Genomic DNA, 15,629 nt, shown 5'->3' on the forward strand with positions numbered 1-15,629 from the left:
AGTAAACCTTTTAGGTAAAATGTTTTCTCTGAACTGTGTTATTTAAATGTTGAACATTTTACTCTCTTTTTTTCATAAAGAGGTGTGGTTGAAGAGACTTCAAACAATGCAGAACCTGGTAGAACATCAAATTTTGATAGGTATGTTCATGCCACAAAGATGCAGCCTCAGTCATCTGGATCTCTCAGATCAAATGCTGGAGCAGAAAAAGGCAAAGAAATTGCAGCCAAGTTAAACATTCATCGAGTTCATGGGCAACTTAGGGGTCTTGATACAACAGGTAGGATTCTACAACCAATATGTTTTTTCTTGGCATATATAAATCTAAGATGATTTTTGCAAAGGGGAACATGGTTTTTTCCTTTGACTATTGATACAATTTGAATATTCTATAAGAAAGAGAAAGGTATTTCTCCCTGTACTGAACATGTGGTATTTAGCTACTTGTCACTCACATTCTGTACAGAATAGAAAGTAAACTTTGGTAAGAAAGTTAAGTGTTATGGTCCCAAATTAGGAACTGCTTCTATTTCCCATGTGTTTTTTCCATGCTATTTACTTGCTCATTATAGAACAGAAAGGATAGGCCGGGCGCGGTGCTCATGCCTGTAATCCCAGCACTTTGGGAGGCCGAGATGGGCGGATCACGAGGTCAGGAGATCGAGACCATCCTGGATAACACGGTGAAACCCCGTCTCTGCTAAAAATACAAAAAAAAGATTAGCCGGGTGCAGTGGCGGGCGCCGTAGTCCCAGCTACACCGGAAGCTGAGGCAGGAGAATGGCGTGAACCTGGGAGGCGGAGCTTGCAATGAGCCGAGATTCACCACTGCACTCCAGCCTGGGCGACAGAGCGAGACTCCGTCTCAAAAAAAAAAAAAAAAAAAAAAAAGAAAAGAAAAGAACAGAACAGAAAGGACGTGATCATTATAGTCTTTCTTATTTTTTAAATCATTCTGTTTGTAAAACAGTGTTAAAAAAATTAATTATAATATTAATCAAAACCAGAGAACCTGTAAAATGTAGCAGCAATAAGGTGACACACATTTCTCTTAAAGTCCCTAGTGAGGTAAAAAGAAAGTAGAGCTGTTATACGTCATTTTAATATTTTTGATTCTTATTTAGCACATTTTCTTATTTAGAAACTTAAATGATTTCAGAATGTCAGATTCAATTCAGGAAAAGTTAGATTTGTTAATCATATTTGAGATGATTGCTCTGCTGAAATCTTTATGTGGGACTGGTGACCAATCCTGAATAATGAATAAACAAATGAATTCCTTGAATTTGCTTACTGTATTTTATAGGTTCTGAAGTTTCCACGATCCTGTCTGCATTCTGGGTCTGTGTACATGTTTTGATTTTCTCAAGGCTTATTTTTTTCATCCCAGGTATGAGGCTCAAAGCCTTTGACCTGAGGTTTTCAAGGGACTTTTCATGACTGCCTAAGATCTGTAGTCCTAAAACTGGTGAAAAATGTGGTGGCTTGAGTGAAGACACTTTTATCAGCTCTGTAGTTTGCACGGGTAACCAGTTTGCACCGGGTATTACACAGACCATAAGCAGAACCTTATATAATTTTGAAAGGCATTATCATGCAGAAAAAACTCTCATTGAAGACAAAACTCCCAATGAAATTCCAAGTTGGACATTTCTGTAAAAATGTGGCAAAAATGTAGATGTCTTTGCTTATATGTACATTAGTTATTTGCCAAAGGATACTTAATAACCTCATGATATTTGTTACCTTTATAGGGAGGGGAACTAGGTGTCTGGTTGTGGTGTTAGAGGCTTCATTGTGTACTTTTTCATAATTTTTTGAACTTTGATACATCTGGATATCTATGGGATTAAAGACAAATACAAAAAAATTAAATAATGAGAAAACTATAAGAAAATGTAGGTGAATATTTATTCTTTGAATAACACCTTTTAATTATAAATGCAAAGAATGTCATTTCCATATGATGGAATATTATATAGCTATTAAAATTATATATTTGAAAAAATTTTAATGACCTGAGGAAATTATTTACTGTTGCATGGAAAATGGGAACCAAAGCTGGGTTTGCAAAGTGATCTCTAAAGGGCTAGAAGGCAGTGTACTTCAAATATAAACAAGTTATCCTTGAATGGTAAATTTACGTGTGTTTTAAATATATTTTTTTAAATTCATTAGCGATAATCAGAGAGAGAAATGAAAAAAGTAAGATAAAGTAAAACTTCTCCCAGGCACTTGGGATGTTAATTTCCACGGTGTATCTGTAAGCCATGGAACCATGACAAGGTCTATGATAAATTGTAGTTATATAAAATATGTTACTATAAAACAGTCTTTTAGTAAAAGCTGTAATTTGCCTAGAAAATAATGTTTTTCCTAACGCTTGGTAATTAATTGAAATTTTTTTTTATTTTGTGAGATGATGAAAGTATTTAAAACTACTGTGAATATGAATTATTTAGGATATTTTTAACTTTATATTTTTTAGAGTATCCTGTAATCATTCAGAAACAGATTCATACTATCTTTGAGCAACTTGTTAATCATAAATTCTTCTTTTCTTCCTCTTAGGCAGCATTATTCTAAAAGTTAGCTCATTTGTTTATTTTTTCTATCTTTTCGGCAGAGCACTGAGACATCTTTTAAAGACAACCTGTGTGCCAGATGTCCAATTTTTTTTTTTTTTTTTTTTTTTTTTTTTTTTTTTAGTGTAAGCTTACATCTTTAAAAATGGTCATTTTGCTCTCTTTTGATAATAGACATTGGGACCTGTGCAATCACTGCTATTCCTTTTGAGAAGTCCAAAGTTTTATTTACTCTTGAAGAGTTGGATGAATTTACTTTTGTGGATGAAACTGATCAGCAAGCTGTTCCAGATATAACTCGAATAGGTCCCAGCCAAGAAAAATGGGGATGGATAATGTTTGAATGTGGACTTGAAAATTTAACCATAAAAGGCAAGTATTTTTTGTTGAATTCTGCTTAAGTTGGGGACAAATTTGCCCTATATTGCAGAAATATTTTGAACAATCATGGCTTTCAGTAACCTGAATCAACATAATAAAGCAGGAAGTGTGGTATCTGGGATTATTTACCAGGGGTGAGTGCCTCATACCAATTGCTGAAGTGGAGCTTTTCCTCCATTATGTGATTTTAAAACTAGGTAGAGCTTGAAAAAAACAATATGTTTTTCAGAACGAATTCCCAAATAAAATATAAAGCCACCCAATTTTTTGAAGCTTTGCATCTTGGAAAACTGGATCTTTGATCAGTAGAATTATGCCATATAGGATATAAAAACTGTAAATTCTTTATTCAGTGAAAAATATCTACTTAGAATTATATATGCTTTCTTATATATTATTGAGTAATATCTCAAAAAGGAAGGTTGATATGTGTATAACACTTTTTTTAGGTTTAGTAATATATAAAATAGTAACTACTGTAATAATAGTAGTTGTATATGCCTACAATTACTTACCTGATAATTCAATGATACATTACTTTTATAGATAAGGGCAAAGACTTGGTGAGAAAAAAATAGTCTTTATGAAATTGTATACAGATATTGTAGAGTACAGCATTAAGATACTTTTCCACCATTTATGATAAATACTTTTTTTTATTTTTATAGGAGGAAGACAGTCTGGTGCTGTTTTATATAACAGTTTTGGAATTATGGGTAAAGCTAGTGACACAGAAAGGGGTGGAGTGCTGACATCCAATAATTCTTCTGATTCTCCAACCGGAAGTGGTTATAATACTGATGTCTCTGATGATAATCTTCCATGTGACCGGACAAGCCCTTCCTCAGACTTAAATGGAAATTCTGTTTCAGATGAACAGGTCAGTGACTTTCTAATAACAATAATAATGGTGCTTTAGAAAAATAACAAAGAAAACTACATACGCAATTCAAAATTAGTTTCTGGAGTGTATTTGCCTGTCTTTCCCTATTTTGGATTTATGATATCTACTTAAATGTTAGTCAAAGTATGTTGCTGAATATACTACTGGAATATAATTTCTGAAGTATATCATAGATATATTTATATCCATCATAGTCCTAGCATTATGCTTTGCTCATATTAGATACTTAATAATATTTGTTGAATTAATAGATTAATAAAATTCAAGAGAAGCCCACCTATAGGTTTTAGAGGATTTTAACAGAAGTCATTTTGTTATTGGTAGTATTTTATGTCAGTTCTAAATATTTTTGTCGGTGTCTGCTTATTTCAGTTAAGAGTTCTGATCAGTACCTTATATTCAACTCACTTTTTATTTTTATTATGGTAGAATTACATGGGTGGTGATGAGTACAGTAACAGCAACAACAAAAATATTCCAAATTTTGTGTTGAAGAAATGTTGTGCCACTAACTGGTGACCTGGGGCAAGTTCCTTACCTTTTCCTAAGTTTCTTTACCTGTAATAGGAGTATGGTCATGATACTGACCTTGCAGTGTTGTGAAGATTGAAGCAGACAATACATATGAAGGGCTTAGCTCAGTATCTAGTACATAATAACGTAGTAACTGTTATTCTAAAACATATGTACATATATTTCTGGTCACTTTGAAAATTAGGCCAATTGGAGAGGAAAAAGTTCCAAAGAAACCACCTTTTAATTAAGTCTAGTATGGGTATCTAGTAATCATGGGTATACTCACCTTTACCCCCCAGATTCCTAGGGATTTATTTTTAAAACATTTGTTTTTATTTAATGTGTAGTTTAATGAGTTTAATCACTGTTTTATTTTGGGGTCTTTGGAAATGTTTGAGGGATGTATTATCACTTTAATTAAGGAAATTTAAAAATACAATAGCTACTCACTGGACAGAAGAGCTGTGACGAGCCTAGCTGTTCTTTTCTTCTCCTTCACCTACTAAAATACTTGACAGAAATTCAAGCATCTTTCTTGATCTCTCAGATCCTACTCTCCTTGCTGAAAGTCCTTGAATTTGCTAACATTATTTTCTTTGGGTTCTCTGACTTTATTGGTCCATTTCCTTATGGAATTTTTTCTTCTTAAATGTAGTGGTCTCCTCAGGTTCTGTTGTTGGCTCTTCCTTTCTTCTTGCTATTTGTCTGCTCCCTGACGAATTTCATTTTCTAGGTCAGTTCCGTGATTTAATGACACTTCTCTTTCCCACTGGCCACACCTTTAGCACCAGCTCTTTACTTGAGCTCCAGAATTGTGTTTAGTGGCCTTTTAGATGTCATCATTTAGTGTTTAGCAGAGTCATGATGCCTCCATTCCAGACCCTAGTTCCTGGACAACATTTCTAGACACACTCTAGGCCAGAAGGGAACCCACTGCATTGAAGGAAAGGACCCAGTCCTGGCAGGATCAATCACCTGCTGCCTGAAGAGCCTTTGAGCCCTGAATAGCCAGCAGTAGTACCCAGGTAGTACATCATGGGCCTTGGGTGACACTCTGCGATGTGCTGGTTTAGGTGTGACTTAGCACATTCCTAGCTGTGGTGGCTATAGTGAGAGGTTCTTTCTGCTTGAGAAAAGTGGAGGGAAAAGTAAAGAGAACTTTGTCTTGCGCCTTTGATGCCAGCGTGGTCGCAATATGCAGGGTACTAAGCAGGCTCTTGGGGTCCCTGATTTCAGGACATGGCTCCTGGATGGCATTTCTGGACCTGTCCTGGGTCAGCAGGGAGCCCACTGTCCTGAAGGGTGAGTTTCAGGCCTGACAGCATTCACCACATGCTGACTGAACAGCCCTTGGGCCTTAAGTGAACATCAGTGGTAGTTTGACAGTACTACCCCCGGGCCTGTGATGGTGGTGGCCATGGGGTGAGGATTCTCTGCCTGTGGAAAGGGGAGAGAAGAGTGGGAAGGTCTGTGTCTCATGATATAAGTGCCAGCTTAGGCATGGTAGAATAGAACACCAAGTAGATTTATAAGGTTTTTGTCTGCAGTTGTTGGCTCCTGGATAGTATCTCTAGACCTGCCCAGAGCCTGGGGAACTCACCACCCTGAATGGAAATATACAAGCCTGGTTGGCTTCACCACCTACTGATTGTAGAGCTCTAGGTCTGTGAGCAAATATAGGCAGAAGTCAGGTAGTGGTTACAGCAGGCCCTGGGTGAGACAAAGTGCTATGCTGGTTCAGGTCTAACCCCACACAGTTCCAGTGGTGGTAGCCACAGGGGTGCTTGTGTCACTGCTTTCCCAGCCTCAGGAAGCTCAGCACACAGAGAGAGAGACTCTCTTTGGGAGAAAGTAAGGGAAAATAATAAAAGCCTCTGTCTGGTAATCCAGAGAATCTTCTGGATCTTATCCAACACCACCAAGGTGGTATCTCTATAAGTTGCAAGAACAGTGATACAGGGCTTGGGGTACCCCCTAAGGCAGATATGATTGTGCTGGCCAAAAACTTATAACACCCAAGTCCCTTTGAATACCTGAAAAGCCTTCCCAAGAAGGAAGGATGGGTACAAACAAGCCCAGACTGTGAAGACTACAATAAACACCTAACTCTTCAATGCCCAGACATTGATGAATATCCACAAGCATCAAAAACAGCCAGCAAACTACGACCTCACCAAATGAATTAAATAAGGCACCAGGGACTAATCCCGGAGAAATTTCAAGACAGAGAATTCAAAATAACTGTATTGAGGAAACTCAGAGAAATTCAAGGTAACACAGAGAAGGGATTCAGAATCCTATTAGATAAATTTGACAAATAATTAAAAATAATCCAGCAGAAATTCTGGAGCTGAAAAATCCAAGTGACATAGTGAAGAATGCATCAGAGTCTCTTACTAGCAAAATTGTTCAAGCAGAAGAAAGAATTAATGAGCTTGAAGACAGACTGTTTGAAAACACAGAGGAGACAAAAGAAAAAGGAATGAAAAGGAACAAAGCATGCCTACAAGATATAGAAAATAGCCTCAAAAGGGCAAATCTAAGAGTTACTGGCCTTAAAGAGAAGGTAGAGAAAGAGATGTAGAAAGTTTGTTTAAAGGGATAACAACAGAGAACTTCCCAAACCTTGAGAAAGATATCAATATTCAAGTACAAGAAGGTAGAGAATACCAAGCAGATTTAAACCAATTAAGACTACCTCAGGATATTTAATCATTAAACTCCCAAAGGTCAAGCATAAAGAAAGGATCCTAAAAGCAGCAAGAGAAAAGAAACAAATAACGATGGAGCTCTGATATAACTGGAAGCAGATTTTTCAGTGGAATCTTTACAGGTCAGGAGAGAGTCGCAAGACATATTTAAGTGCTGAAGGAAAAACACTTTTCAAAGGATAGTATATCTGGCAAAAATATCCTTCAAACGTAAAGGAGAAGTAAAGACTTTCCCAGACTTGATTTGATGAAAAAGTTTTGCACTGAAAACATTAGCCTGTGTGTTAGTGGTTTTAAGGGCTGTATGTTAATAAGTTTTTTGCATTCTGTTTTATATAGGATGAAGGAGTCGAATCTGATGATTTGAAAAAAGATCTACCTCTGATGCCTCCTCCTCCAGATTCATGTAGCATGAAGTTGACCATTAAAGAAATTTGGTTTAGTTTTGCAGCTCCCACCAATGTGAGATCTCACACACATGCATTTTCTAGGTAAAGAGTTTTTAAAATATAGTATTATCCCTTGATGTTTCTTTATTTTAAATAGTATACAATTCTATTTCATATTTTTTAAAATTACTTTTCTGGTATATATAGTATTAAGGTTGCAACTTTTTTATCATTCTTACTTCATATGTTTTGTAGACATTAGTCTCACCTTGTTTGACCCAATTTCTTTCATAGTACTTTAGTTTTATTTTTATATGTTCCTCTCCCTTAGACTTTTGTTTACTCTTTTTATCTCTGACAGGCTTTTTTTTTCTTTCTTTTCTATTGTCCAACTTTTTAACGTTTCTTAGTTTTGCTTTCATAATTTATCAGTGCTCAAAAAGAAAATAAAGTAATTTTGCCTGAGTAAAACAACCACTAAGTACAGTAGGTATGGGGGATTGTTTGAAATACATATTTTGACACTTGTTTTTATAATTTTTTATTTATGTTAAAAGGCAGCTGAACCTTTTAAGCACTGCAACGCCAGCTGTTGGTGCATGGCTTGTTCCCATTGACCAACTCAAGTCATCCTTAAACAAATTGGAAACTGAGGGAACCTTGAGAATTTGTGCTGTTATGGGATGCATAATGACAGAAGCATTAGAGGTATGTCTTTAAATAAGGTATTATACAAACTTTAGTATTGAAAATGACCCCTTATTGTTAATCATTGTTGGAAAATATCAGACTTACAAGTTCTTAATTACTGAATATCTTTTATTTGTAGGCTCTTTCATACCTATCACTCTAAATCTATTGTTTTTTCTTGATTTTAGAATAAAAGTGTACATTTTCCCCTAAGAAGTAAATACAACAGACTTACGAAAGTTGCTCGCTTTCTCCAAGAAAATCCTTCATGTTTACTATGTAATATACTACACCACTACCTGCACCAGGCAAATTACTCCATCATTGATGATGCTACAATGGTAAGTTACTGAAACTACATTAGTTTTAAGGAATTCTCTATTGTGTTGGTGGACCACTGATACACAGGGTTTGAGATGCATGTGAGAATGGTTAGAAATACAGGTCTATTGGCTAGGCACGGTGGCTCACACCTATAATCCCAGCACTTTGGGAGGCTGAGGCGGGTGCATCATCTGAGACCAAGAGTTCGCGATCGAGCTGGCCAACATGGCAAAACTCTGTCTCTACTAAAAATACAAAAAATTAGCTGGGTGTGGTGGCTGGCACCTGTAATCCCAGCTACTCGGGAGACTGAGGCAGGAGAACGGGTTGAACCTGGTAGGCAGAGGCTGCAGCGAACCAAGATCACTCCTTTTCACTCCAGCATGAGCAACAAGAGCAAAACTCTGTCTCAAAAAAAAAGAAAAAAAAAAAGAAATACGGGTTTATAGACCCGTATATAGACCCGTTTATAGACCCGTGCTCAGATTCATGATTTGGGAGTTGCTAGCATAAAGGTGTTAGTAGAAGCTGTAGACATGGATGAGATTTCCAGGAATGCTATGTTGAATAAGAAACTGCTCAAGGATGGAATCCTGAAGAATGCCAAAATTAAAGGGGGTGTAGGTTGTTGGATAGGGATACATGGAGTGATGGGAAGGGAAAGAAAGAGGTAGGAGAACCAGGAAAGATTGATGTCTTGGAAGCTAAAGGTATAAAGAGTTTTTAAGCAAGAGAATAATCACCAGAGCCAAATTTCACATACAGTTTCATGAAACAGGGACTAATTGATGATTGAGGGGAGAATATATAATTGCACAAAATAAATACAATCCATCTCTGCCTTTAGAAAAGCAGATAACACATGATGATTAGAGTTTTACAACTTCTAGGATCTCTCTTCTCTTCTTCAAGCTGCTGGCTAATAGGGGACACACAAGAATCTTTAGTCAAATTAGGGACCAATGTATCAGTATTATTAATGGCCAGTCAAGCCATTCATCAGACAAGTCAAGAATCTCTAGTAAGTGTTGGATTTGAAAAAGACACTTAGACCTAAGGCTGGTGTAGTGCTTTTTACTCCCTTCCTGTGAATTGAAGACTGGGAAATCTACAGTGTAAGCCTAACTTGCCTGTGTAGTTATAGGTAGAGAAGCTTGAACAGGGCAGGCGTTTCCCATGGATGGATGCTCTGCCAGATGTGTTTTCCATGTAAGAGGAAGAGGCACAACATGGCCCTCATGTGAGGCTAGGAATGAAAGGACAGGCTAGTGGACTTGGTATTCCTCAGAAAGTAAGCGGGGTGATTCCTGCCCTCTAGTAAATGGTGCTCTTCAATCAAATTAACCATTTCTCCTAAAATGAGGAATGGTAGGAAGCAGGATGAAGAAGAGTTAGGTATTTTTCTCTTTAGGCTAAGGCAAGGTAATTAGACTAAGGTAACAGGAAAAGAGCCAAAAGTTTCTTTCTTATAATCATCACCATGTGGAATAAAATGTATTTTAAAGTATATAATTATTACTGATGATACAGTTAACTTTCAAGGCAGTTACAAATTCATCTATGTCTAGCATACTACATAAGTTACAGTAATTTATTTTTTTAAATGTTAAAACAATGGTAGTTACCTAATCTTTGAAGGAAATAATTTTACTTCCTCTTTGCTTACTGAATGTTCCAGGTAGCTCAAAGTACATTTTGATTCTTCACTTGGGCAAAATAAGTAAAGTAGATTGAATGCTTCTTGAAGAAAATTCCAATTTTGCATCCCGCATCTAGTATCATATTGACCTGTGCTGTTGTGTTGTTTTATGACACAAAGATGAAATGTTGTGTCTAGAGATTAGATTCTGTAGTCTACATATAATTGAAATCCTGACTCTCTTGGGTAACTTTGAACAAATTACTTAACATCTAAGTTTTAGTTTCTTTATCTGTAAATGGGGATTATGATATTTGAATAAATACATGCAAAACACTTAAATGGTAACTGATATTATTACATTAGATTACTTCTAACCACATCATTATTGTTACAGAGTGATGGACTTCCTGCTTTGGTAACTTTGAAGAAAGGTTTAGTTGCACTGGCAAGGCAGTGGATGAAGTTTATTGTGGTGACACCAGCCTTTAAAGGAGTTAGCTTACATAGACCAGCTCAGCCTCTGAAACCTCAAGTAGCTATGGACCATGAACATGAAGATGGACTTGGATTGGACAATGGGGGTGGTCTTCAAAGTGATACCAGTGCTGATGGAGCAGAATTTGAGTTTGATGCAGGTAGTTTTGTAAGCCTCTATTGAGTACTTTCTTACACGTCACAATTAGGGTGTTTTCTTACTCAACACAATTGCTGTATGTTTTTTGCTTAGATATTATGCATCTTTTATTAATAAGTTAATATACCTCTTTAAAAATATCAAGACTCTTTGTTTTTCCTCACAGTTATTAATAAATTACTAATATAAGCAATTTTAGATATTACATACTTGTTAACATGGTACTTGTGATAATTTTAATAATTCATGTCCCAGATTGGAAAATGGTCGTGGCTTAGGTATACAAGTATGATTTTTATTAGCCAAATACGTGATAATGATTAGGAATTTTCATACTGACCTGATTTTATAAGCTCAGTTTTGTGAAATACTGTAGACTTCTCCTGATCTATCCAGGACAAAGATATCTTAATGTAAGTAGAACGTTTTGAATGAAACCCATAAACCTCTATTTAAAATTTGTATTTGTCTATCATCTTCCCTATGCCACAGTATTTTAAAGGGGCCTTTGTCTTTTTACCTGATGCCTGCTTGATCCTGAATTTATGTAACCTTGGGGGCCTGCACTCAACCTACAATTTTGTCAACAAAATGGCTGTGTCAGAACAATAGTGGATATGCATTTATGAAATGTACTTGCATACCTTAATGCTTTGTGAAAGGTTAATTTTTATTATCATGACCTATCATATTTAGTGGAAATGCATGTTGTGATGTTTTGGAAAAAATATTGAAAGAGTAGTCTTAAAATTAGAGATTTTAGAACATTGATATATAAAACTTTACCAAGCTTAGTTTTAAAAATAACTTGATACTTAACAAATAAATGAGTTATGAGGAATAGGGTAGATTTTGTTTATTACTTATTTAAAAAAATTTCAAATGTACACAAAAGTTTGAAAACCAGTACACTGAATATCCCAATTATCTGCAAATTCCTCTTTTAATCTATGAGCAGTCTGTGCTTTCTTGAGCTTAGTTGAATTGGCTTTTGGTCTGAGTATCGTTTGCATGGAATATGTGAAAGTCTGAATGAAAGCCATTTGTTCCTTTCTTGAAACTGAGTGAGAGGATTGGGGTAGGGGAGAAAATAAATAGTTGTCAAGGAATATGAAAGTTGAGTGTCATTATATAACTAGAAATATTGGGGCTGATGTTTCAAGAAAATGTGTGATAATCTATTGCTCACTTATTCTTTTGAACTGTTTCAGCCACAGTCAGTGAACACACAATGCTATTAGAAGGAACAGCTAACCGACCTCCACCTGGTAGCTCCGGACCCGTAACTGGAGCTGAGATAATGAGGAAACTTTCTAAAACTCATACCCATAGTGACTCTGCATTAAAAATAAAGGTATATTATTGCTCTTTTTGGTTAGAGTTATTTAGACTTACAGAGAAAACCTAAAATTTTATCTCAAATTTAAATGTTAGGTGTCCAACCTAACATTCAGATAGCATTTTTGTGTTGAAATTAACTTGATTTGTTATTTCAGTTTAAATATTTCTTTGAAAATTATATCATCAGTAACTGCTGTTGATTAAGGATCACTATAACTACCAAGCCTTAGAGCTGTCTTCAGTTTATTGAATACTGTATTCAATAAAATCCCAAATAGAAAATGTTGATAATCTTATAATTACCTGTTTTAATGAGAAGCCTTTTCGGCAGTGTGTGTGATCAGTAGGTGATTTGGGTTAGACTATTTTATGATTTTATTTTTTTTGGTTTTATGAACATTTAATGGATGCTTGATAAGAGACATATATAGCAAAGTGGTTACAGTACCACCTTGGAAGCCAGACTGCCTTGGTTTGAAACCTGCCCCTGCCACTTAGTTGCTCTGTGACTGAACGGGTTTTAACTGTATGTTTTAACTGTATTGCAGTTTCCTTGGTGTAAGATGGAGATTATAATAGTAACCTTCTGAAGAGGGTTGTTCTGAGAAATAACTGAGTTAATTCATGAAAAATGCCTAGAGCAATATCTGACCCTTAATAAATTATTTGTTGTTAGTGGTTCTTTATTTTTTGCTAGTTATTTGTTGTTGATGGTTCTTTTATTTTTTTGCTAGTTCACTGTTGTGAGCACTGAAAAAGTTAAAATTTTAACTTTCTGGCCAGGTGCGGTGGTTCACGCCTGTAATTCTAGCACTTTGGGGGGCCAAGGCGGGTGGATCACGAGGTCAGGAGTTCAAGACCAGTCTGGCCAAGATGGTGAAACCCCATTTCTACTAAAAATACAAAAATTAGCCGGGTGTGGTGGCAGGCGCCTGTAATCCCATCTACTTGGGAGGCTGAGGCAGAGAATTGCTTTAACCCAGGAGTCGGAGGTTGCAGTGAGCGGACATCCTGCCAGTGTACTCCAGCCTGGGCAACAGAACGAGACTCCATCTCAAAAAAAAAATTTTTTTTTTAACTTTCTTTGAAAGTCTGTGTATAGACTCACATTGATGCCCAGAATCCATAAAAATGATAATTTTGACAATATTAAATAAAAATTTCTACAGAGAAAAAAGTAATATACTGTCATGTATCACTTAATGACAGGGATGCATTCTGAGAAATGGGTCATTAGGCAATTTGTCGTTGTGCAAATATCATAGACTATACTTATACAAACCTAGATGATGGTACAGCCTACTACACACCTAGACTATATGGGATAGCCTTTGCTCCTAGGCTACAAACCTGTACAGCATATTACTATCCTGAAGCCAGTGGGCAATTGTAATACAATGGTGTTTGTTTATTTCAACATAGAAAAGATACAGTGAAAATATAATATAATCTTATGGGTTCACTGTTGTATACGTTGCCTATAGTTCACTTAACTGTAATTATGTGGCATATGACTGTATTGTAAACAGAACAGTAAAACACATGACAAAAGGCTAATTTTCTAAAATATAAAGATCTCATTCTTATCACTAAGAAAAAAGCCAATACCAAATAGAAAAAATGGTTAAATGATATAAACAGGTTGTTCACAGAAAAATACATACACACGTACAAAAATGTTTTCTTATAATTAAAGAAATGTAAATTAAAATGAGATTTCCATTCTCACTAGATTGAAAGACTAAAACTTTTGAATAGTGTACATTGTTGGTGAAGATGTGAGAAAACAGATACTCTAATATGGCATTGATGGGAGTCAAATTGGTGCAACCTCTTTGAATAACAATGTGGCAATATGTGTCAAAATTTAGAAGGTGATGCTCTTTTATCTAGTAGTTCCATATTTAGGAATTCATTCTAGAGAAAGTCATAGATGCTCAAAGACATGATGAGTCTGAGAACATTCTTTGCAGCACTATTTATAAAAGGAATATCGTGGAAACAACACAAATTACTAATCATTAGAGGACTAATAAACTAGTGTACAATGATATAGATGCATACTAGGAAATCTTTTAGATGAAGTATATCTGTAAGTGGATATGGAATGATCACAGAAGTACACTGATAAAGTATAGGATGATATCTATTTGTGTGTTTAAAAAAGGATAAATATGTACGTACTTATAGAGGCCTAAATGATTTATGTAAAGATAGATAAGAAACAAGAGAGCCTCTGGGAAAGGGAGCCAGTATACTGGAACACAGGACTTACTTTGTATTGAATAGTCTCTTGGGCTTTCAAAGTTTTTATTCTGTGTAAGTATGGCTCTTTTGGTTAAAACATTCAATGATAGTTTGATATACTTTAAAAAGAAGACTTAACTATTGAGCTTATTGTTTCCACAGTATAGTTAGAAGCTTGGGACACTTTAATCTGTCTTAGCTTTTTTTCCTGATGGACACTTTAATCTGTCTTAGCTTTTTTCCTGAATCATATTTAGGTGTTTTCCTGTTAAAGGTGTTCATTTTCAGAATTTTTTTGAACATTCTTTTGCTATGGATTATTAAAGTCCTCTAAAAATGTGAAATTCCAAATGCTTAGTTTCAGATCTTTGCTTTTCAAGATCTTTTTGCCTTTGTAGTCTTTTTTTGTACTGTATTTTAAATTGATCTGCCATTCTAATCATAGATGTGACAGAAGATAGAAATTGAAAAATTCCGTAATTTTTATTTTTTTTTTATTAATTGTGGAAAGTCTTTTTGGCATTTAGAGCTCTCCAGAGAATTAAATCTTAAACATTGATTATTAGAGTACTTGGAAGGATAATTTAGTGTTAAGAATTTGAAGGTAGAAGTTAGGTAGATGGGTTAAAAATCTGGCTTTTTCCTTAGTAAGTATGTAAGTGACTTTTCTTCATCCTTTAGGACAGAAATAATATCTTACCTTAGAGAACTTAAGGATTAAATAAGATAATACATGAAACATGCTTATCAAGTGTTTCATATGTTTTAAGTGTTCTATTATTTCCTGTGTCAACACCCTTTCTCCACCTTTCCTCATCTAAGTGAGGATGACTGGGAAGGCATAGAAAAGGGAATAAACTTTTCTGCTTTCCAGAGGAGGTTAAGACTTTTAAGGGCTTCACAGCACTGGTGTCCATTGCGTCAACATTTCTTGCTGTTAGCAAAAAGCCTCTAGTTTCCTTCCAGGTAGATGTCTATCCTGAGTCCTGTAAAAAACTGCAGGGCGCCAGGCGCGGTGGCTCAAGCCTGTAATCCCAGCACTTTGGGAGGCCGAGACGGGCGGATCACGAAGTCAGGAGATCGAGACCATCCTGGCTAACACGGTGAAATGCTGTCTCTACTAAAAAAAATACAAAAAAAAACTAGCCGGGCGAGGTGGCGGGCGCCTGTAGTCCCAGCTACTTGGGAGGCTGAGGCAGGAGAATGGCGTAAACCTGGGAGGCGGAGCTTGCAGTGAGCTGAGATCCGGCCACTGCACTCCAGCC

At 35.9% G+C, this 15,629-nt stretch overlaps 1 protein-coding gene across 2 annotated transcripts in view; it reads left to right on the forward strand.

Moving 5' to 3' along the window:
* Positions 1-15,629, forward strand: part of KIAA1109 (KIAA1109 ortholog) — a 210,622-nt gene that overhangs the window by 95,442 nt on the left and 99,551 nt on the right. For both annotated transcript variants that reach the window (XM_025385484.1, XM_025385483.1), the window contains 8 exons: positions 81-280; positions 2,760-2,957; positions 3,635-3,846; positions 7,437-7,588; positions 8,044-8,194; positions 8,365-8,517; positions 10,537-10,777; positions 11,988-12,130. In XM_025385484.1, the coding sequence (XP_025241269.1) occupies positions 81-280; positions 2,760-2,957; positions 3,635-3,846; positions 7,437-7,588; positions 8,044-8,194; positions 8,365-8,517; positions 10,537-10,777; positions 11,988-12,130 (1,450 nt within the window). The remainder of the gene's footprint in view (positions 1-80; positions 281-2,759; positions 2,958-3,634; positions 3,847-7,436; positions 7,589-8,043; positions 8,195-8,364; positions 8,518-10,536; positions 10,778-11,987; positions 12,131-15,629) is intronic.

The sequence above is a fragment of the Theropithecus gelada genome, chromosome 5, assembly GCF_003255815.1.
Source record: "Theropithecus gelada isolate Dixy chromosome 5, Tgel_1.0, whole genome shotgun sequence".
Classification (NCBI taxonomy): Eukaryota; Metazoa; Chordata; class Mammalia; order Primates; family Cercopithecidae; genus Theropithecus; species Theropithecus gelada.